A 21,176-nucleotide genomic window follows, 5' to 3' on the forward strand; every position below is an offset into this window, starting at 1 on the left:
TAATTTTATCATTATATTTTATGTTATTATTCTTCTCATACGTTGAACTGAACTGTTATTATTCATATGTTCTTTAATTTCTACATAATTACAAATTTATTGTTTATAATACAATCTCTTTTGTGTCTTTTTATTGTAGTGATACCAATATAAAAGAGCATAAAATATAATTTTATTCTATCTAGTTAATGATCAAAATGAATTATGAAAAAACAATCACAAACAAATGATAATAAAACTGTAATGTAAATAATAAGATAATAAAAATGTAAACGATACAAATCAATATATTTTATTTATATTATTTAGTCATTAAATATTTGCTTCCTGAATGAGTTTCTACTTCCTTTGTCATAGCATTATACCATGTGCTAAGTTTTGTATTATCTAAAGCATCTTTAAAAGCACTGCATCCTTCTATGCTCTTCAAAACTCCATATACAGCAAGATCTGATAAATTAGGCTTTTCTCCTCCCATAAATGTACCACCATGTTTATTAATAGCGTTTAACCATTTGTTGATTTCATCATATAAAGATTGTCGAACATCTTGTTTTAAATGATGTCTTTTTTTTAATCGTTTTGATATAAGCCACATAGCTGTTGCACCTACATTTATCATAATTAATCTTTCCCATGTTGGAAAATATTCTTCCCATTTACCAACCTAATTAATTAAAAAAGTATCTTTTCATTCTACCTTCTTTTTTTAACCCCTTGTCATACTCGGAAGAATCTGGGCCCAAACGTTGCGTCCCAATGGTCGCGAAAGGAGCCGAAGTGGCAGAGACAGTATCGGAACTTGAAACATGATATTATGCGACTGACTGCGTAGATAGCCGCACCCGTGTTTAGAAAAAAAATACCATTCAAGACATTCACACTAGGCCCGAGATTAAGACCACGAGTCTGACTCGTGATATTCAAGTTTGGCTCAAAATTCTCATCACGGCTCAGACTCGTAAAAGTATGGCAAGGGGTTAATTTATACATTAATGCTAAAATTATTATATTACCTTGCTTGCTTATATAGCATGTTATGATGCTTAACTGTTATTAAACTACTTACTTCAGAAAACCAATTGAAAGTTTTATAGGCTTCATCAAGTGTTCTATACACATTCGGTGATAGTGTGTGCACAAATTCATCATCAACCCATTTTCTCCACTTACGCTCTTCCCTAGAACAATATGTTACTCAAAATACAAAACCTAAATAAATATTAGTAACATAAAATATAAGTATTAGCATTGTAATTTTAATACCACTAACTAATAACTATTCTTTCTACAATGGAACTTACATGACCTTATCCATAATTTTATTTGCAGGTAAATTATCTTGATACATTAAGAAATACTTATTCATAATTTCATATTTCAATCTTCCATTTTCATCATGCATTGCTATGTTTGGATAATATTCTATTAAATCATTAATTTTTTGGGATCTCTCTTTCAAATATGATGCTAGTAGAGAAATAATCATTGAACTATCATTTAAAGGTTGATATCCTGAATCTACTTGTGCTAAAAGTATTGGTACTTTTTTATAAAATGACCAAGATATTTCTTTCCGTAATACAGGATCAACTTCCACAATTTCATAAGATATTCCATAGTAATCCAAGAAAACTCTGACCTAAAGTGGTTTTATACTTACAATTATCACAATTTATGAAAACAATAATTTATTATTTCTAAAAAAATGTGATTAAAATTTAGATACTATATTTTTATTTGAAAAATATACATGCTGCTAATTATATCTTTATCATACTATTAATTCAGTACTTACTAAATAAATGATACATATGAATATTTTACCTTACAACAAAACGGACATGTTTGATATTGATAAAGAGTTAATTTTAATTCAGTAGTGTCCACTGGAAAAATAATCTGCAATAAAAATAAAATAAGAAAGTACTTTGATGTATGAAAAACAAATTAATCCAATGTTAAGCTTTGAATTAACTAAGCATGAATTAATATGTAAACGCAAAATACTTCTCTAGAAACTGGTACTGGTGGTTTTTCTTTAAGTATTTTAATTTTTTCTTCTTTTCCTTGAAGGTGATATGTTTTTGAAGCTTCCATATCTTTATACCAAGAATATCCTGTAGTAATAGCTATACCAACAGGAAATCCAATAGAAATTCCTACTAGACTTGCTTTAAATACAGTTCTTAACATTGAAGATTGTCGAGATGCTGATAAAATACTTTCATTTCGTTTTGGATATCTTTTAATAACATTTTTAACATAATATAAGTTTTGTGGAAATCTTGACAGTCTTTGCAATATAGACATTATGAAGTCTTATTATATACACAGATTAAAATAAATTAATTATTTTAAATACGTTACTCTTAAATAAATTATTTTGCACCTCTCAGTAATATGACAATTACAAAAAAGGTTATGCATTAAAATTACAAAATATATGACTTTCGTAATAAACTTTATAGATCACGTGTTAATCACATTTAATTTTCATTCTAATACGAAATTTAATAAATAATCTAATAAAATTATAAGAAAATATCCAGCACAAATTTGTATCTTTATTTATTGTTGATTACAAAACCACTAAATGTATAATTAATAACACTTATAATTTGCATTAACTCTGATAAACAGTTTATTAACTTTATAAAGAGTTTATTCTTTAGAAGATAGAAATTTAATATTACACATTTATAAATTACAATTTGTAGGAAGAAAATTTATATTTCATATTCGATCTTTAATAAACTCGTTTTAATTTATTTGTAGAATGGATGTAATAATATCAACAGATTAATTGAGTAAAACGTTTTTTCCACCGGTATTGTTGATAATTGATTTTCATTTGTGTACTATTGAATTTGTATCATGAACAAATTTTAAAGGTTATGTAATTTATATTATACTTCTGTATCTATATATTTTGCGCAGGCGTGACAACCGCGTAACAGTTAAATAAAGTATGTAAATTACAGTCGGTAATTTACATATTGTCTGTGAATAAAAGAAACCAAAAATTTAATGTTAAATATTGAATCGAATAGCATCTTCAAATATAAATGATACCTGGTGACATACATGTACATTTGTACGCGCATATATTATATAGCTTGTCAATAGTTGTCAACTAATATCTAAAGCTTCGTGGCTGAACTAGATGTTTGAAAAAAAAAATGAAATTGTGATTTTATAATATAATTTTGTTTTAGCTATTAGGAACGAATAATATCTATTAATCTCGAAAGTATAACTAATAAATAAGATACATATATATAATATATATTACGTATCTATGTATTTATAATTAAAACAGTACAAACAAATTTAACCTCAAAGTTAGGTAAAAGTTTCAAATATATCTATATATTAAAAAAGATTAGAAGAGATATTCAACATGGTAATTAAAATTAATATTTAACTGTACTTTTACTTTATTATTATCCTTATAAATTATTAGTACTTAAATATAACTATCAGAGATGGTATATACTATAAATAAAGAAATAAAATAATTTAATACCTTTGATGTAACATTTCCATTATTTGATCGTTATATATACTTCTTATATATTTCACATTTGATATGGTTAAATTTGCAATAAAAAAAATAATAAATTTTCAGCATGGCAGAGTAAAAGTTCAAACAACTGCAGAACAGGAAGCATTGAAGAAGAAGGAAAGAGCTGAAAAACTTTCACATTATAGAACTGGCATGAGTATTGTGTTTAAGAAAGTAATTTCACAAATATATCACTTAATATATATCATAGAACTAATTGTGTTTATATAATCTCATATATTTAAATGATAAGCAGCCAAATTAAACAATAAAATAGAGAAAAAGTAATTTAGTTAAATTTATTAAAATGTAACTATTTAATGTTATATATTACAGAGAAATGATAAGATTTATGACGAAGAATTAATGACGGTTATTGAACGTATGGTGAAGCAAAATCCAGATATTTATACTTTATGGAATATTCGTAGAGAGGCATTTACAAATAATGATTGGTAATTATGTGATAGCAATAATTTTAATATTTTTTAAATGATTAATAGCTATTTGAACTCTTTAGTATTAAATAATAAGTACATCTTATTTGATTTTTTATTAATATAATTTTTTATGTATAACGTATTATACATAATACAGTGATACTATAAATATATATATTAATCACTTAAGATTCACAAAGAAAAATTTTTCTAACACAGAATAATAAATATATATATTTAAATTCAAATATTATATAAGCAGCAAATTTATTAAATTTTAAATTTAACAATTATGAGTAAAAATTAACATCAAAATGAACGTTATATAACATGTAATATAACTATAAGCAGGAATGAAAATCTTTTGGAGGAGTATTATCAAAATGAATTAAGACTTACTGAAGATTGTTTAAAACAAAATCCTAAATCTTATTGGGTATGGTATCAACGAATATGGATTATGAATCATTTAGTAAACTGTGATTGGAAAAGAGAACTAATGTTATGCACCAAGTATTTAAATTTGGATGACAGAAATTGTAAGTTACTAATGTTATTGAATTTTTCATTTTTATTATTTACAAAGTAGTAAAATATACAAATATTATTTTTGGTCTATTTTAGTTCATTGTTGGAATTATAGGGAATTTGTTGTACAAAAAGCACGAATTTCTCCTGAAGAAGAATTTGAATTTGCTACCTCAAAGATTCTAAATAATTTCTCTAATTATTCTTCCTGGCATTACAGGAGTTTATTGTTATCAAAAATATTTCATAATTCTGACCAAAACAATATTGATGAAAAAAAGAAACAAGGTAATGCTTTTATGGAATATTAATAGCGTTTGTAAAATATGTTTGCTTTGAAACTATTTTGTAATATTTATAACAAAATTACCATTTTCCTTTTAGAATTAGATTTGGTCATGAATGCCACATTCACAGATCCTAGTGATACTAGTGCTTGGTTCTACCAGAGATGGTTATTAGATACCCATGAATGCCTTCCTATTCTTTCTCAAGCCTTAATACAAGATAATAATGTGATCCTTTTTGCTAATAAAAATATACTAGCCGAGTCAATATGTCTACAAATAAATAATGAAAATGAGAACGTTCAATGGAAATCTTTATATGAAACAAAGATTTCGAAATTGTGGTTTGGAAAATTTAGAAAACAGTTAAATGAAGCAAAGAATGTTCAGATAGAAATTGAAGGAATACTTTATCCTTTACTCTGTGTTAATCAGAAATGGATATATAGAAAAAGGAAATATAAATCCTGTTCTAATAAAGATCAATTACTAGAACAATTATCAAGTTACAAACAACTTGTAGAAATGGAACCTAATAATAAGTGGGGTTATTTAACCAGTATTCTTTTAATGAGGAAAATCAATTTTATACAGTTTTATGAAAATATTTTAACAAATTTGAATGTTCTTGTTAATATTGATTCTCTTCGGTCTAATTATTATAAAGATTTACGTAAGTATATTTAACGAATAAATTATAAAAATTTAATGATATATATACAAAATGTTTCATCCTTAACCAAACAGCTACATATTTTTTTTAACTCTAATGATATGGTTCCAAAAAAAGAGATATTGTAGAAAAGAAATTTCATTTTAAGGTAATTTTTACCAAGTTTTCTGAAAGTCACTTTTATTTTTTGACAGGAAATTTATTCTATACATATATTGCCTATCATATAGTCTCAAAGTGATCTTGAATATTGATAAAGTAAAATTCTGAGACAATGAGTATGTCTTGATACAAGTGCTCAGAGTGACGTTAACCAATAGTGATGCATTTTGTAAAAGGTGAAGTTGTGTCTAACATGATAGCAGCACAAGTTGCAATTATACAAAGATAAAGAAGATATTTAGGGGTCTGGTCAAGGTTGAAACACTCTGCAGGACTTATTTCTAGATTATTTAAGGTTAAGTAAGTTTATACTATTGCTGAATATATAAATTTAAAAAATTTGAAAAATGTTACAGTTGCTAACTTTAATTTGTAGAATTTAAGTTTGATAAAATTGATTGTTCTTATTGGAGAATTGATTCTAAAATTAATGACTTTTATAAATGCTATAAAATTAGATATAGAATTAATTGTTAGAAAAATATATAGAGGGGAGGTAAATATATAAGGAGCGAAATAAGTGCAAGAAATGTAAAACCGACAGTTCGTCCAAAGCTGAAAGGCACGGACTAAAATAAATAATAATAAATAGAAAAATATATAAAATTATGTTAAAATATAATTTTGATTAAATTATAATAATTAATTATTTGTTATTTCAATTTAGAAATTAAACAATGAATTTTTTTCAGGGAGTAAATACATAATTGAATACAAAATATCTGAATTATGGAATATAGAAAAAGATCAAGAAACAGAAATAGAAATTGATCTTTCTGGATTAAATTTAACTACACTCAGCAATAACGAATATCTCAGTTTCTTTGAGCAAATAAATCTTAGTGCAAATTATTTATCACGTTCCTTAAATCAATTATCTTTACTCCAAAGTTGCAGAAAATTGTCACTTTCAAGCAATCAAATGGAAAATTTAAAAGAGTTTCCTATGTTACAGAATCTTGAAGTTTTATCATTAAGAAATAATAAACTAAATAATTTAGAAGAAATATTACAATTACTAACAAAACATAAATTAAAGTTACTTGATTTAAGAGAAAATCCAATCTGTAATATTAAAGAATTAGAAAATAGCATTATACAAATCAATCCAGATTTGCAACTATATGTAGAATGATTTTCATAATACACATATTGATAATAAGATATTGTCCAGCATAAGTATATAAGTAAAAATTTAAAGTCTGGTTATATGGGAAAAATAAAAATACTTATTTATTATTTTTTGTATTATATTACACTTTATAAATTTGTATAATTAGTTTCTAAATTTAAATAACTTACTGTATATTATATATTTTCATTCAATACAATATTCAATAAATACAGTAATGTATAGAATATATGACTAAAGTACTTTAATTACTTTCGTTACTGTTCACAATTTAAAAAAATCAGAAATATCTGAATTCTACATTGCATAAAAAGGTAATTAAGATAACAGAAGAAAGTTTATTTCCTTAATGAAATTATGTAATATCCTTGTTATAAATTTTTTAAATATACAAATTGTATTTTGAATCAATATATAGTTTCATAAATAATATATACATTTTCCGTTTTAATTAAATTTAAACTATTTTTAATGTTTTCTTAATTATTACCTGCCTCTCATTTCCCCAATTTAATTTATCTTACGTTGTCAAATTGATACATTGTCAAAAAGTTAATGTAATTAAAAAATAAATAGATAAAATTACAAATTCCTTTATATAAAGATAAAGTTTTTGTATACCCCGAGATTTAAGACTATCCACATTGTTCACAAACACTAAAGTCCTCACAATAGAACAATAAACAACCTGGAAGATGGAGTCCCGCTGGGGGTAACCATCCACATGCTATATTTCATCAAAACTTAAACTGTAATATTTTACCAAATGTCCTAATGGACAAATTGTAAAATGTAAACAAACAATAAATAAAAAAAAAACTAAAGTGATTTGCAGGACATCTTGACTTTTTATATTTATTGTAACTCGTGAAATTGATACAAATAATAAATGAAAGATAATATTATGACTTGCTTTGTAAAAAATAGTAACTCTATACAAAAGATTTTTTATCTGTATATTATATACATATTAAAACAATTCTTAAGTTTAAATAATACATTGTAGTCATTATTGAATAATTAATCTGTTTTGAAAGACAAGTATTTACTTATATAAAATTAAATGAACTTTATAATAAAATTAAAGAATGATTAAAAATTACTATTTTATCCAATAATTTAAAATTGAGAAATGCGATTTAGATTCTGTGAATTTTATATTTTCAAAAGTTTTGGAAGTTTTGAAAATATTGAATTTGTATACTACTCCCGATTTGCTTTTTTTCTGAAATTAATTTTAGAAAATATTATGTGCTAGTACTTGTTCATAAAATATAAATATATATAATATGGTACTCATGAATGTTGCTTAATGAAACTTACTTTTATAAGGACAAGCGGTTTTTTCCGCGCGTAATAATAAATTTAGTAAAATCAAAAATGCATTATCTAATAAAACAAATCTATTACATTAAATATTTTTACTTTCATTGAGGTTTGATACAATAAAATAATATTAGAACTGTTCGATTCGTTTACATGAAATTAAGCAAATAAATCTATAATTTTTCCTATATTGTTTCAAATAATTAATTGCTGTATCTTTCTTTTCATCTGATAGTTTTATAGTATTTAATTTTCTATTTTATTTAATATAATATACGACATAATATAATATAATACATAACATAAGCGTTTCTATAAAGTACTATATAAGCAATAAAACATAAGACAATGTCTATAATAATTATATTGATAGCTGTAATTGTGAATAATTATTTATACGATTATACATATGTATATACGTATAACAAAGTAATATTAAATTAATGATAACTTTATAATATTAAAAATTGTTATTCCTGAGTGCTCAGAATTGTTATTGCTATTATATGTGTATAACTTTTTCTCTCTTTATTCGACATTTATAATTTTTAATTTGCCGCTTATATCGGAACCAATCAATAAGAAATAAAATGGTTCTAGTAGAAAACGTACCATTACTGAACGCAACTTACATTATTGTTTGGATTACTATTCGATTTATTTATTCTCTGACACTTGATATGGCAAACAATATGGCTTATCATTGTTAAAATTTTACCGAGCGGACTTTCTGTTAAAAGATTTCAAATCTCTTAGGGATACGATGAATTATTTCGAAATAATTTTATCATCTTGGTTTTTCGCTGTTAGTATGCGTACCTGATACTTATTATATTTCGTGTAGGTGAAGGTGAGCGTATATATGTATGTAAACGTGATACGTATGTGCACATTGAATCATTATTTCTCATAACCTTTTTATGAATACGAAATATAGCAGATGCAATTAGACAATCTTTAAAAGATGTGGGTACATCCATACATCTTATAGCCGGCAAGTGGCGAAGATACTAGACGCATACTATATTCAATGGAGTGGACTGTATTCTTGTGATTTTTCGCTTGAAGTAGATTTTATCGTATCTTCGATTTGCGAGAAAATTTTTATTCCGAGTCTAGTTAAGTGTGTAATCTCTACAGCGTATATCATATCATGGCCTCGTCAAATAGAAGAATTCAAATCGGCTCTGCTTGGTTTCAAACAAAGATTAACCTAAGACCACAGCGTCGAGGTATCCATCACGTTACCGAGGAAATCTTAAGAAGAATTCCTGAACTCTGCGAATTTTCAGTCGGACTTTGTCATATACAAAGTAAGTGAGTTTCTTTAATAAAAAGTAATTCTATCATAACATTATAGTACAAAAGAAAGCTATTAAGATTTTTTAGACAAAGCATTGATAAATTTTATATTTTTTTTCAAGTAAAAGTTCAATTTTAATGTATTTCATATCTCTGGAAAATAATATTTATATTGCGTAGTATATGTATACATATTTATTAATATACATATTCACATGTATACTAATATAACATGTAATAGTATATGTATAATACTATATTATTATATATATAATATTTATGTATATATATATAAAGCAATAAACATTTATTTACAAATATTTTTATTTTTACTAATTTGGATTAGAATCCAAGAGAAAATTAAAAAATATACTAAAATCTATTATAAAGAAGAATACAAAATATTCTTTCTTATTACTGATAACCTTTAATGATACATATAAACTTGATAAGATAAAGAAAACATAGAAAAGTATGTTAATATTAGATACTATTAATTATTGTGGTAAAATTAGAAAATGTATACATTTTGCTACATTTTAACAAATTGTTAAAACAATAACATTTTGTTAAAAATTCTATATTATTATTGTGGAAATAAAAATGATATATTTATAGGTAATGTATTAAGTAAACTAATTATATTAACCAGACGAAGTAATAAAATGTTCATAGAATTAATATAAGTATTATAAAGATATTTTCCTATAGCATAAATAGTTTCCATTATTTTTTAGTTCTTCACACATCAGCAAGTTTAGCACTAAATGAAAATTGGGACCCAGATGTTAGAGATGATGTAGAAATGATGCTTAATAAAATAGTTCCTGAAGGTTTGGCCTATAGACACAGTTGTGAAGGACCAGATGATATGGTAAGTTTATGAAATATCTCTTATTATTCCTGAAATTAAATTATGCTGTGCATTATATATATAGATCTCTGGATTTTTGTTGTAGTTCATAATAATTATGTTAATAAAACAATGCAATTAAATATAAGAGAAAACAATATGCTGATAATTATATTTTTTTTAATAGCAAATCATTTTAAAATGAAAGTTCAGCTTTTTTTTTAATTATAAATATAGTAACTTTATAAAAATAGACTTATAAATTTATACATAGATATAATTATATTATTTATAGCCAGCGCATGTAAAGGCATGTTTTCTGGGCTCTTCATTGAGTATTCCAATTACTGATGGCAAATTGACTTTGGGTACGTGGCAAGGAATTTGGTTATGTGAACATCGTAATGATGCTGGAAGTCGCAAAGTAGCTATTACATTGACGGGTTGTCTCAGGGATCCTGCACGTAGTCCTTTGAGCCCTGTTAGTCCTATTGCTTCTACTAGCAGCTAGGACCACTCACACCCCCAAAGGCGTAGCAAACGTCAGCTGCGCATATCTACATCCAGTGATTCAAGCTAGCAGCTGCTTAATCTTAGACAAATTCTAAGAGTATAATTCAGAAAAGAGTGTATGGATACTTCAAAAATATATAAATATTACATTTTCTTATATCCATTCATTATCACAAATTTCCAGCATTTTTTATAATGGCGTAACTTGTAAAATCATAAAATTAATTGACAATATTTATTAATATTCTTATGCTTATCTCATATATCTTATATTTTTTTATACATATAAATATAATATATTTATTACTTATATTTGAATAAGTACATAAACATTTAGTAAATGTACATTTTATGATTTTATTTAGATTATATAGAGACATTTCTCTTTAAACTGAGTTAACAGTAACTATCCAAAAATGTGGTTCATTGAATATATAATGTTGTTCAGTACTTATAAACTGCCAAGGCAATTGTATATTATATGCATTCAGAAATAAATATAAACGAATTACAAGTATCCTGCACTCTTCATCGCTCTTAGAAAATTAATGTAATGCATTCCGATATAATGCGTCCAATACTCCGAATTTAATTACATAGCTTTATTTAAATAATTCTTTTGTAAAAAAAAAGATTAATAAAGAAAATGGCATTAATAATTGCTCAGCTGAGACCTTACATCACTTTTTATAATATGTAAGAAAATCTCAGCTTGAGTATGTGCAATATGTTATAACTTTCTAACTCACTGCTTATCATAGGGTAGGCATTTTTAATGACGTTTCCAATGCATTTGGGGGTGTATATAGGTTACAATCAACACTTCTTTGCTGTGCTAATATATTTCTGCTAGAGATATCCACATAAGTTATATTGATAGTAACAACATGTGGGCAACAAGTCAGTATGAAAGTAGACAGTTAAGAGAATCATCAAACTATGCAAATAATGATTTAGACTTACTACATTGTTAGGTATTTACTGATAAAAATATTCTAGAAACTTAATTAATCTAATTAAAACATAAAATGTCATCTAGAAATGTAGCACTGCAAAGAGTTGTAATAAAAATTACTTACAATGTTATTAAAATAACCAAAGCTTATCATGGGAGCTTGTTAATGTATCTAATGTACTGTAAAGCAAGCAGTCGATGTTAGTTGTTAATCTTTCTCATATATAGTATAAATGGTCGTCCATTATGATTAATGAATATGCTTTAATATGAAGTATCCAATGCAATTCATATAGCTTAAATATTAACAGCTCAAAAATATAAAGCTATCAAAAATTATGATAAATTTTTGGCAAGTTATACATTTTTTTCTCATAAAGAAATATATGGAACGAGATGGTATACTTCATCATATAACATTAAAGATTTGAAATTCATCTGTGAATTCAATTCTAATTTTGTTAATATGCTCAACAATCCAAATTATTAAATATGTAAAATTTATAAATATAATGAAAATGATTATAATATCTAAGTTTATAGAAATCAATATTATATTTGGTAACTGATATAGTTCATAGCAATTTGCTATTAATCAATTCACCTACCAAGTTCATTTCATAAATTAAATGATTGAAAATTGTTATATCTGCAACATAATTACCATAAACAATAATACACTATATATATATTTTATAATATATTAATATATATAAATATAATTAATCTCATCTTAACATTTGAAGATAATCATTTAATTTTCTGATAAACTTTTATTTTTTCTGGCAAGATAGTAATCATTGCTTAAACTATAATTAAAGAAGTGCATATATATTTGTTTTAAAGTGTGTATATTTGTTTTTAGTTGGCGCATATTCAAATTTTTAATATTATGTAAAACACATGTATAGTGATTATCTCATAATCGTTGTTATTATAACAAATCTACAAATTTGACAAATTTATAAATTTTCAAATCATTGGTTTCAATTCCTAAAATAAAAAATTTAAGCTGTATATTTATCACATGCCTATAAAAAAATTAATAACTATATAACTGAAATTAAACTTTTACTAAGTAATTATAAGCAGCATTTATAAAATGTTACTTTCCATTTATATGTGCAACATATTAAGTTAGTATGATTTCCCATTTTCTAAGAAAAGTTGTTTTATGTTGTTACGAAAGAAAATGTTAGAAACATTGACATAATATAATTGTGTGTACAATTTGCAAAGTTGTGTTCTAAGATTTGTTTGGTATTTTCCTATCTATATAAAAAAATACTTATAATAAATCTTTAATTTACTAATAAATAATTTTTGATTATGTCTATATTTTGCAGTGTAATGTTATATAGTGGATGATTTAATGAAAGTGTTAACAAAAAGTGTTAATATAATTTTGTGTAAATATTTCATACATTTACATTTTTTCAAACTGTTTTGTGATTTGTTTACAAGGTAATTAAAAAGGTTTAGTATTTATAATATTATTATAATAGCATAATTATCATCAAAATTTAAACTTAATATTTGGAAAAATAAAAAATTGTATTTGCATATTTAATTGATAATCAGATGTTTTTATGCCTTGATTATGAGATAAACAACATTTGATATAATCACGGTTTTTGAAATATTTAAGTTATTCGATATTTATAAAATTTTCTAGATATATAAAATATTAGTTTTTATTTAGCTGGATATAGTGGACCTATAATAACAAATTATAGAAAACTAATACATTAGGATTATACAGTATATAATAAATACTATTATACATTAAATTTAACGTTATTAAATGTACATATAAAATTATATTTTTAAGTGAAGGGTATAGTGAGAACACCATATAATGAGCGAATGTAATGAAGTTTAAATGCAAATATGATAATTGTATAATATCCCTAAAATGTAGTAATATATAAAATTGTTTATATAAAATAAATACAATGACTTCTTATGCAGCTTGAAAAAAGTTTCATTATAATATAAAAGAAAAAAATACAATTTTACAAAGTTGAATTTTACTATATCTCATTTTTATACCAAGTTGTTTACTCAAAGAATTAAAGAAATAAAAATACCAATTTGTATAACATTATATTCAAAACATAGTAAGTTTCAACATACATACTATTAATATTTCTAAATTGTATTTAATATAAAAAGTGAAAATTACAATTAAAATTGTCGTACAAAATACAATTATGAAATAGATGAATCATGATATGAAATCTTACTGTTGTAAAAATAATATATTATGTTAATTTTTCCATTATATACAGTTAGAAATAAAAAGTAACAAAGATTAATTCATTATAATGTATAAACCAATCATTAGCAATGAATTCATTTCTTGTATATATATGGTCAATTAATACATTTTGATTATAGTAAGAAGATAACAATATAATGGGATTAGTGATATGCATTATACAATTATATATATATTACATATAGTAGTTACAAATAATTCTCTACTATTTAGTATCTTTCACAAGCATAGTTCTAGTATTATTTTAAATCTGTTTTATGACAATGTACATGTCTTTTTCATAAAATGCTAATTTATATTGTTTTTGTGAAAGGGTTAATTTGTTTGGATAATATTTAATCACATTTATTTAAGGAGTGGTATCTAAAATATAATTTTAAAAATTGTTTTCAATGCAAATTGTGACAAATGATTTATAAAATTAAATAATTAAATAAAAGTATGTAGATATGTAGATATCTGCGGATGCCTATGTGTGTGTAACATACAATAAAATTATAGCACTCTATAAAAAATTTAAAATTTGGAATAGTAAATATGAATTACTCATATTGGTAAATGTACTGTAATACATGTAATAGAAGAAAAAATCATTTACTCACTTTATATTTACTTTTATTTTTTATATTTTTCACTTATATTTTGCATGCAAATTAATTTTTTCGTTGTATTTTTCTTAAATAATTTCTTAATCAATAATAAAGTTACAATATAATCTACACTTTTAGAAAATTTAATAATAAAAGGTACAAATAATATTCAAAGTGGAGAAATTTTTCTGCTCTTAAAGTAGAAAAATTTCTTTGGTAAAGATGTATGAAACTGTACCTTGGGAATTTGTATGAAAATATACATTAATATTTTATTATGCATAATATTATATATATTTACAATTTTATTATTTTACATACTTTCATATTTTTATTTTTGATTAAACTTCTTATAATTATAAAATATGGCAGTATAAAAATATATTGATCCAGGCTTCTTATATTTTAATGACTCTAATATATTGTAAATCTTAATTATTATTTGTATTTTATTTATATAATAATTATTTATAACAATATATTAAAAACAGTTTGAGTTATACATATCATGATATTTAAAAATTACAATGCTCAAAGTATAGTTGAAATGTAATGATAAAGATCATTTGTATTTATATTTTTAAATTATGTGTTCATTATCATTAACCAGAAGTTAAAATGATACATTTTCAAACACTTATATAGCATATGATGATGATACACATTATTATCATGAATGTTAATACATATATTAGTGATGTAGAAAACAAATCCTGAACATAACTTGATATGTGCCATTAATGATGAAAATATCCTTGACATAAAATTGATATTGTTTATTTTATTTTCACAACTAAAACAAATATTTTGTTTCAAATAAAAATTATTAAACTTTAGAGGGGGAACATTTCTAAATTAGTTCGTAAAAAATCCAATAAAAATTAAATTAAATGGATGAAATGAGTTAAGAAATTTTCATATTACATTTAGCACAAAAATGAAATAGTCTAATTCTTGAAGTTATACATTAAAGTTTTAAAAATATGAAGTTTAATTAATTTGAGGACTAAAAATGTGTTTGTCAGTATGTGGTAAAAGCTTACCATCCGGTTTATTGTTATTAGATTCATTAAATTCTTTGTAATTTTCAGGTATTGGGTGTGGTCCTGGATGTCTTAAATCATTTGCTTTATCTTGAACTTCTTTAAATGATGCTTTAATATTATCTAGTGCATTACCTAATCCTGTTTTAATTTGATTAAATTCTTGTGTCACCAATGAGAGTCTTCCCAATAGATAATTTAAATTATCATCAACTTCAGTCATGCGTTTTGTTATTTCGCTTACCTGTAAGAATATACGCATATAAGTATCTAAAGTAATATATTAAGCATTTTTTTATTCAATATCAATTCTTACTTTAGTTTCCATTCCACCCATGGTAGAAGTTGTACCATTAACGTATTTTTCATTTTGCTTATGTAATTTGTCTAATGCTTTTGCACTTTCTGTCATTTGTTGATACATGACATTTATTTGTCGCCACACCTTTTATTAAAAAAAATTTAATACAAATAAATTTAATAAACATAATATATTTAATGTTCAATAATAGTCTTTTAAAAAAATATATTTCTGATCATTACCTGATTCATTTCTTGTTCCATCTTAGTAGTTAAATTTGCTAAAGCCCCATTTTGATTGTCCATAATATCATTTGATATGCCATCAAATCTTTGATTTAGAGTATTATTAATATTTGTACCTTGTGCTTTCACTAAATCTCCTACCTCTAGAAGAATTTGATGCACACCATATTCAACTCTTCTTTTAGTATCTAGGACATGATCAGCCATTGATACTATTACAGATTGCCCTTTTTCAAGATCATTTAATTCTTGATTTACATGTTCAGCATTATTTGCCAAGTCCATTCTAAAACCTCCGAAATACTCAATAAGATTTTATTATTACTGAATTGTTATATTTAGAAAGATAATATTAACTAATTAGTAATTTATTTATGATATTCTTGCGCAAAATACATAGTAATTTTATTTTTTTATTCAGAGGAACATAACTGTTAATAATGCTTGTACTGTTCAATTTAAAGAATACGGTTATAAATACAAATATTTTGAAAATATAAGATTAAGGAAATTATTATGTGTATAAAAAGTTATTTTATGTTGACACATAGTGATGATGCTTAAAACTTTATATAGAAATTTTGAATTATAGTTAATATTCAAGTGAAAAGAATAAGCAAGGTAATAATATAAATTATATTTTGGGAATGTCATAAATAAATTACAATTTTAAAATAATTGAACTAAAATGTATCAGAAGTATGTTATTACATAACAATACCTAAGTGCTCCTATATTATTTTTTGTTTCATCTTTACTTTCTGTTAATTTATTTTCAATGTTATTAAGTCCTTTAGTAACAATATCTTTTAATGTATGCTTAGCTTCTTGCAAAAGTGTTTGAGTTTCATTATGTAGAATTTGCATTTCAGTAATCCTAAATAAAATTTAATATTCATTAATTATTTCCAAAGAAAAATTTTAAATCAAATTATACATAATATTAATTTACAATTATGATTAATTCATAATTATTCATAAAAATTGGAAATAAAATTATGTTAATACAAATGCAAATGAACTTAGTGCACTGACAAACCTTTTAGTTTCTATATTCAGTGTTTAAAAAAAATTTTTTTTATGTTTCATAACAACATATTGTTGACAAGAGTAGTGATACATACTGTGGTAATTCCTTAATTTGATCAGAAGTATCATCTAAATGTTTCTTTATAGAAGGTAGCATTCTTGTATAATTATCAATATTTGAGATGGCATCAAATTGTGGTTCTTGTAATTTCTTTTTTATGTTTTGTGATTGTTCTTTAATTTTTTCCAGTGAAACTTCAAGATCACTAAGCCTTGTGCCAATATCTTGGATCTACAGAGCATATGATTTTAATAAGTTTTTAAATGAAAATTTAAACATGCTATTTACCTCAGTCAATAATGCTTGTGTTGTTCCTGATTGAACATCTGTGGCTTCTTTTAATTTTATTGCTTCAGATTTTAAAAGCAACTCTGTTTTTGAAATTCTCTCCATTAATAATAATTCTGTATTATTTAATTTTGAAATAATATGAGCGTGATTATCTAGTGGAGGTAATGTAGTATCTGGTCTATTATTTACTTCTGATACTTTATTTTCAATATCTGTAAGCCATCCCTCTAAACGACTTTCTAAATCTTCTAAACTATCAACAGTCTTTTGCATTTGTATTCTTTCTCGTTCATCTCTCTAAATGAAATAGGAACAAATTTTTCTTTAGTGCAATATTATATTATAACATATTATATTATATACATATTACATGTACATTATATACAATAATACATGTATGTATTATTGCAAAAATATATAAAGTTTTGCTATAGAAATGTGAGTTTTTAAAAAAGTTGCACATTATAAACTTTTTCAAAAGTTAATATGATAAATATACGTAAATTTAAAGTAGTAATACCTGAGAGATTAACTGTTCTATTCCCATTACTTTTTCATCAAGTTTTGTCAATTGTAATTTTAAGGAGTCAATAGTCGACATACGTTTTGTCAATACTGTAATTGCTTTTTTTAATTGTTCTCCCAGCTGACGTTCTCGTGCCTCATGCCTTTCTAATTTTTCAGTATTTTCTCGCATCATGTGTACTAAACTTAACATTGCATCTTTAATATCTTCATGTCTAAAAATTATATTACAGTAACTATATTGTAATAACAGAAGCTTAATAAAAATTCATGATGGATAACAAGATATTTGACTTTCCATTTTTATGTAACTGTTGTTAATATAAAATCATATATAAAATAACTATTTTAATTATATTAATTGAATAATGAAAGAACTTACGTAATTTCTCTAGCATTGTTCAGATCTATACAAAGTAATTGCAGAAATAGTATTAACATATATTTCATTTTCAATTATTGCTAATTAATATCTTGGGTTTAAAAGAATTGTCTGAAATAAAAAATATTAATTTTATTCCATGATACTAAGTGTGTATATCTTTCTTGAATATTTTTAATTATTTTCTTTTTATTGTTTTCTTACATTTTTTAAATAATTTGAGAATTATGTCATTACTATAGCTACAAAAGTATATGCTATGTAACTGAAATGCTTCCTTTGATCAATTAATTGAATGTGCTGTTATTGAGATAAGAAGTTAAGAGGTCATTACTGATGACTCTTTGATGGATAAAGTAAACCATCCTTGTTAATAAATTATCACAATAATAAAAGCTTTTATAGTTAATGAATAAAATCATTGTGTTTGAATAACAACTATTAAAAATAATTCCCTTTGATGTATAGTTTTAAATACATTTAATCATATAAATAATTCATATTATGCGTATTTAAATTAATATGTGTATGATATACGAGCGCGTGTACATGTATATACGTGTGAGCGCGTGTGCATACATAATATGTATGCATATATACGCAATAGTGTGAATAAGGAAAGAAAGAAGAAATTCAAATATATAAACATTTGTGTTTTTTTTTACATTCTATACTTTTCGTCCTAATATTTTGTATGACTAAGTAACATATATGATAATCTTAACTTCATATTTTGTAGTTTTCAGGCGAATATACTTTTCTTTACTGCATGTTACAAAGAGCTAAAATTTTAGCTATTTATAGATCTACAGATGCACATTAAGTGCCGTTTGATGGAGCCATATGGTTCACATAAAACCATCTGTTCCTAGTGTAACAAAATCTAATTTTTGTAGTAGTATACTTGTAAATATTATAATAAAGATCTTACATATAATATATATTATTTAATATATAAACATAATACAATTTGTTAAATGTTTCCTAATAAATTACTACCTACTTTATCCGTCATGGGAATCGTAATTATATTTTTATTTAAATAATGAAATATGTTCTTACTATTAATATAATTTTATTTTGATACAATCATAACACAATAAAATATTCCGTTTTATATGGTTTTCCTAATATATTTCACTTTCTTATTGTTTTCGAAACAATTCATTTTTCTATTTCTATCGAATTGCATCTTATATAATATTTATATTATAGTAGTTTCAAAATGATATTAAATATTTCATAAAGAAAGTATTTGTAATTGTTGAATATGAATATGCTTATACGTACATGATATTAATCTTATACGTTAAACATTAAACAACGATATACATGTTTTACTTATAACAAGAAAATTTATATTATAATTTTTATAATACTGTACTTATTTTGTAATATTATTTACTTCAATTATATAAGTAATTTACCATTTATAAGACTGAAAGTATCATAATGCTAATAATTAATTTCAAAGTAATTTCCAGCGTACCATTTTAAGTCATGATTATAGTTAGTGTACGCTGACCACCATTTTAAAACAGAAATTAAGATCTAATGATTCAAAATGAAAACAGTTCAATGTACACTAATGAAGCCATCATCTTTATATATATTTCAGTCATGTATTATTTTACTAATACAGCAATAAATAATAAAAGAAATGTACTTGTTTTTAATCATAAACAATAATAAAGAAAATGTTGAACTTTCATAACAAACTTGTTGAAGTAGTAATTTTAACAAAATATGATAACAACTTTTACAAATGTATATTAACATTTATTTAGAAGGAAGTATTTTTTATAATATTTAGCGAAAAGGGGCATAAATTAAGTGAATAACAAAAATATGTTCGTTAAATAAATAATACAAAATTTGTAATTACTAAAAGATAGAAAATAAATATATGTTATTAATAAACATAAAATATGATATAATAAACTACAGGAAGACAATCTGAATATTTACTTACATAAGTAATATTTGTACTCTAATCCTTCGTGTATAACAATCAATGTGTAAAGAAGAACGTACTGTTTCTCATTCGATCAGCGAACAAGTGATTATGGTATCATTAGGTAAGTCCACATTTGGATTTTTAAAAAACTGAACTCAAGGTATATGCTATTTAGTAGCGACATATAGCGGTCGTTTTTGGTACTTAGCAAGATGCAACTTTTAATACTAATAATAAATATGTGTATATATACTAAATTTTTATTCAATTGTATTTCATGACTTTAATATTTAAAATTAAAATATTTTCATAACATATAAAATTTCATTTTATAAATTTATAATATCTATAAATAAAGAAGATGTTAAGTAGAAAGCTCTTATAACCTATATTAACCTATCAATATATATTTCGTATTTTATCTCTATCTAGTGCATTGTTAAAGAATTTTTCTACTTTATTAGAATATGAAAAAAAAGATCTTAGAATAGAAAATCTTTTTTAACATGTAATAATGTTTAAAATGCTATTTCAACTTCGTGAATAAAATTTAAAAATTTTAGAAATTTAAAATTGACATTTCTGACAATTTTCAATATGCATCTATTTTATGTTTCTATAATAATATGTTGTAACATAATGTATCATATGAGTGTAACAGAAAAATGAAATAATATAGTTAGAAATTCAATAAGCTGTAACTTGGTTCTTTAAAAATTTATTTCACGTGAC

At 23.8% G+C, this 21,176-nt stretch overlaps 4 protein-coding genes across 11 annotated transcripts; 2 read left to right on the forward strand and 2 right to left on the reverse strand.

Annotated features, from left to right (window-relative positions):
* Positions 1–269: 269 nt before the first annotated feature.
* On the reverse strand, positions 270–3,654 carry LOC122572216 (prostaglandin E synthase 2). 2 transcript variants are annotated; one of them, XM_043736960.1, is made up of 6 exons: positions 3,530–3,654; positions 2,011–2,132; positions 1,828–1,902; positions 1,305–1,642; positions 1,070–1,181; positions 270–667 (listed from the first exon to the last, which is right to left on the reverse strand). In XM_043736960.1, the coding sequence occupies exons 2-6, from the start codon at positions 2,098–2,100 to the stop codon at positions 302–304; spliced, it is 981 nt and encodes a 326-aa protein (XP_043592895.1). In that variant the 5' UTR covers positions 2,101–2,132; positions 3,530–3,654; the 3' UTR covers positions 270–301. The 2 variants fall into 2 exon arrangements, with proteins under 2 accessions (XP_043592895.1, XP_043592894.1); XM_043736959.1 differs by lacking the exon at positions 3,530–3,654 and having other exon boundaries at positions 2,011–2,319.
* On the forward strand, positions 2,978–7,222 carry LOC122572214 (geranylgeranyl transferase type-2 subunit alpha). 3 transcript variants are annotated; one of them, XM_043736955.1, is made up of 8 exons: positions 2,978–3,097; positions 3,219–3,406; positions 3,632–3,742; positions 3,905–4,023; positions 4,357–4,547; positions 4,633–4,824; positions 4,921–5,496; positions 6,351–7,222. In XM_043736955.1, the coding sequence occupies exons 2-8, from the start codon at positions 3,404–3,406 to the stop codon at positions 6,791–6,793; spliced, it is 1,635 nt and encodes a 544-aa protein (XP_043592890.1). In that variant the 5' UTR covers positions 2,978–3,097; positions 3,219–3,403; the 3' UTR covers positions 6,794–7,222. The 3 variants fall into 3 exon arrangements, with proteins under 3 accessions (XP_043592890.1, XP_043592892.1, XP_043592891.1); XM_043736957.1 differs by lacking the exon at positions 3,219–3,406 and having other exon boundaries at positions 2,984–3,097; XM_043736956.1 differs by having other exon boundaries at positions 2,991–3,406; positions 4,360–4,547.
* Positions 7,223–8,741: 1,519 nt separating this feature from the next.
* Positions 8,742–14,556, forward strand: LOC122572210 (UPF0047 protein YjbQ). Of its 3 annotated transcripts, XM_043736943.1 has the most exons (5): positions 8,742–8,966; positions 9,054–9,183; positions 9,257–9,429; positions 10,156–10,292; positions 10,567–14,556. In XM_043736943.1, exons 3-5 carry the CDS (start codon positions 9,270–9,272, stop codon positions 10,780–10,782), a joined length of 513 nt encoding a protein of 170 aa, XP_043592878.1. In that variant the 5' UTR covers positions 8,742–8,966; positions 9,054–9,183; positions 9,257–9,269; the 3' UTR covers positions 10,783–14,556. The 3 variants fall into 3 exon arrangements, with proteins under 3 accessions (XP_043592878.1, XP_043592879.1, XP_043592877.1); XM_043736944.1 differs by having other exon boundaries at positions 8,742–9,183; XM_043736942.1 differs by having other exon boundaries at positions 8,744–8,966; positions 9,054–9,429.
* Positions 10,284–20,613, reverse strand: LOC122572209 (putative leucine-rich repeat-containing protein DDB_G0290503). Of its 3 annotated transcripts, none has more exons than XM_043736940.1 (10): positions 20,460–20,613; positions 18,488–18,598; positions 18,101–18,320; positions 17,578–17,877; positions 17,324–17,520; positions 16,921–17,076; positions 16,197–16,485; positions 15,970–16,098; positions 15,654–15,897; positions 10,284–10,321 (listed from the first exon to the last, which is right to left on the reverse strand). In XM_043736940.1, the coding sequence occupies exons 2-10, from the start codon at positions 18,553–18,555 to the stop codon at positions 10,299–10,301; spliced, it is 1,626 nt and encodes a 541-aa protein (XP_043592875.1). In that variant the 5' UTR covers positions 18,556–18,598; positions 20,460–20,613; the 3' UTR covers positions 10,284–10,298. The 3 variants fall into 3 exon arrangements, with proteins under 3 accessions (XP_043592875.1, XP_043592876.1, XP_043592874.1); XM_043736941.1 differs by lacking the exon at positions 10,284–10,321 and adding an exon at positions 15,042–15,403; XM_043736939.1 differs by lacking the exon at positions 10,284–10,321 and having other exon boundaries at positions 15,556–15,897.
* Between the last annotated feature and the right edge of the window lie 563 nt (positions 20,614–21,176).

Source organism: Bombus pyrosoma, linkage group LG10 (assembly GCF_014825855.1).
Source record: "Bombus pyrosoma isolate SC7728 linkage group LG10, ASM1482585v1, whole genome shotgun sequence".
Lineage (NCBI taxonomy): Eukaryota > Metazoa > Arthropoda > Insecta > Hymenoptera > Apidae > Bombus > Bombus pyrosoma.